Genomic DNA, 2371 nt, shown 5'->3' with positions numbered 1-2371 from the left:
CTGTTAATTTTTTAGTACGATATGCACATTTTTAGCAACACACCTCCCCCTCCTCAAATGCAAAATGTTGTTTAGTTCAGACCATGATCTCTTCACGTTTCAGAGAGAATCTTGTTTCTTTTTTCTAAACAATTCTCCAATGTTACGTGAAACATGAAATTCTCCATCATTGCAATCATCATTATCATTACATAGAAAAAAACATTTTAATTTCTTACAGTGTATTCAAATCAACAGTTCTCGTCCTTGAAGCAATAAAATAATGTTCATTCATAAATGTAACATAAATATTCAGCAACCTTAGTTGTTTCGCATAACCGTAGCTTTCCCTTATGATACAGCAAAAAAGCACAATGTTCAGTATCGTTGGCTAAAATTTGCATCAAATTGTTCAAAATCGACCGTCACATTCCTTTTCAAGGTTTCGTATGTTACCCTGGATGCATGAGGTATATAAAAGCCATCCTTGCTGAATGGACATCACAACGCCAATCAACTTATTCCTCACAACACTTCCACAAACTTATATCAACAATGAAGTTGTTGGTAAGTGTTACAGTATTCTTAAGAATGTTAATGCTCAAACAATCTTTCATTCTAGAAAAGTATTAAGTTAGAATATACTCATTAGGATTTCAGTTTTCGTTTAAAGCAAATCAGTGGGTTTCTAACGTTGCAAAACTTTCTTCTTTCTCTGGAATCTAGTTACCTATTCTTTCCTTTACCATTTTTGTGTGAAGCCGTAAAACAGTCAAAAAATACCCCCAGCCTCTCTCTCAAATCTTTAATCGTCAGCAATGAATGATTGCAGCCCTTAGTTGTTGTTGTGTTCTAACCTCTAGGTTATCCTGTTACTGCCCTTTTTCAGTTCCATGTATACTCTTCCATGTGTGATTTTTTGTCTCACACTATCAAGTTAAATTCTAATTTCATATACAATTCCGCTTTCATAACAAAAGTGTTCATGATTATTCCCCCAATCAAGAGTGTCGTTAAATTATTATCTTCACGGTAGATATTCAATAATGAAAAACAAATATGTATTTCAATGTTTGACCTTTACTATCTCGTCGCGAATTGAAATATTTAGTTGTGAAACCACAATTACATTTTCAGCAAAATTGTCTTAGCACATGTTTCTAATAGAGTTTTTTTTTATTGTAGGCATATTCTAAGAACTTTTCTTGAAGTGCCAGAAATCCAGTTGTAGATGTGTCACAATTATGAAACATTTAACATATCATGACATTTGTAAAATACATTTCACATTGCAGATCCTCTGTGTTTCTCTCGTGGCCATGGTTGTGGCCGGAGGCCCCCCAGCTGCTCAGTACCCCGCAGGAGTGGCCCCTCACCAGTGCCCCAACTTCCCATACTGCTCCACCGAACAGACAGCGGCCATCGTCTCCGGAACTGCACTCGCTGCCCCAGTGGCCATCTACGCAAGCCCTGCCCTCGCAGGAGGCAGATACCCAGCAGGAGTCAATCCAGCCACTTGTCCCAACTACCCCTACTGCTCCACCGTCAACCCACCCCTGGGTGCTGGTGCTGCTGGTGGTGTGTACGGAGTCTTGTACGGAGGTCCCTATGGACTCTACAATACCTACAACACTCTGGCGGCCGCTCAGACCAAGTACCCAGCTGGTGTCAACCCGGCAGCTTGCCCCAACTACCCATACTGCCACTAACGTGTGTAGAATCTTCTCTTGCATTGAGTATTTACTGAAGAAAAATTAGCTTGCCCCTAATAATGAAATAATAGCAGTAATATTGGTTGAATTAAACAATTATTTTGTGTATAAATAGTTCTTATTAAATAAAATATTGAAATTTGAAACTTGTTTGCTCGGGAAGGTAACACATTAGAATTATGTATGTGTGTGTGTGTGTGTATATACAGGTAATGGACAAAATAATATGAACACCAATGCAATTGCAGAAAACTTGTATTAGTAGGGGGTTGGGGCCCCCTTGCCTCAATGACAGCTTGTATCCTACGTGGGATAGACAAATAAAAGTCATGTACAGTGTGAACTGGAATACGTAGCCACTCCTCGCACAAAACAGTCTCAAGTTCCGAAAGTGTCATTGGAGGTGGAAACCGATTACGCACTTTGGCCTCCAAAATACCCCACAAAGGCTCAATGATGTTAAGAGCGGGGGACTGTGGACACCAGATGAGATGTTCTACCTCATCACTGTGCTCATCAAACCATGCATCAACGCACCTAGCAGTGCGAATAGGGGCGTTATCATCTTGGAAGATGGGGCATGCATCGGGAAACAAAGTCTGAACCATGGGATGGAGGTGGTCACCCAGGATGGTACAGTACTTCTCTGTGTTGATTCTCCCACGCAGGACGACAAGTGG

At 40.3% G+C, this 2371-nt stretch overlaps 1 protein-coding gene across 1 annotated transcript; it reads left to right on the top strand.

Moving 5' to 3' along the window:
- The first annotated feature begins 1298 nt into the window (after positions 1 to 1298).
- Positions 1299 to 1688, top strand: LOC146004122 (uncharacterized). Its single transcript, XM_083142787.1, has one exon. The coding sequence runs from the start codon at positions 1299 to 1301 to the stop codon at positions 1686 to 1688; it is 390 nt and encodes a 129-aa protein (XP_082998913.1).
- Positions 1689 to 2371: the final 683 nt, after the last annotated feature.

This window comes from Lepisma saccharinum, chromosome 21 (genome assembly GCF_977018435.1).
Source record: "Lepisma saccharinum chromosome 21, izLepSacc3.1, whole genome shotgun sequence".
In the NCBI taxonomy this organism is placed as follows: domain Eukaryota; kingdom Metazoa; phylum Arthropoda; class Insecta; order Zygentoma; family Lepismatidae; genus Lepisma; species Lepisma saccharinum.
The sequence above is the reverse complement of the archived record's forward strand: the minus strand, read 5'-3'. Positions and strand labels throughout refer to the sequence as shown.

Coding starts and splice junctions, on each gene's coding strand:
- LOC146004122 (XM_083142787.1), top strand. CDS start 1,299: ATGGTTGTGGCCGGAGGCCCCCCAGCTGCTCAGTACCCCGCAGGAGTG.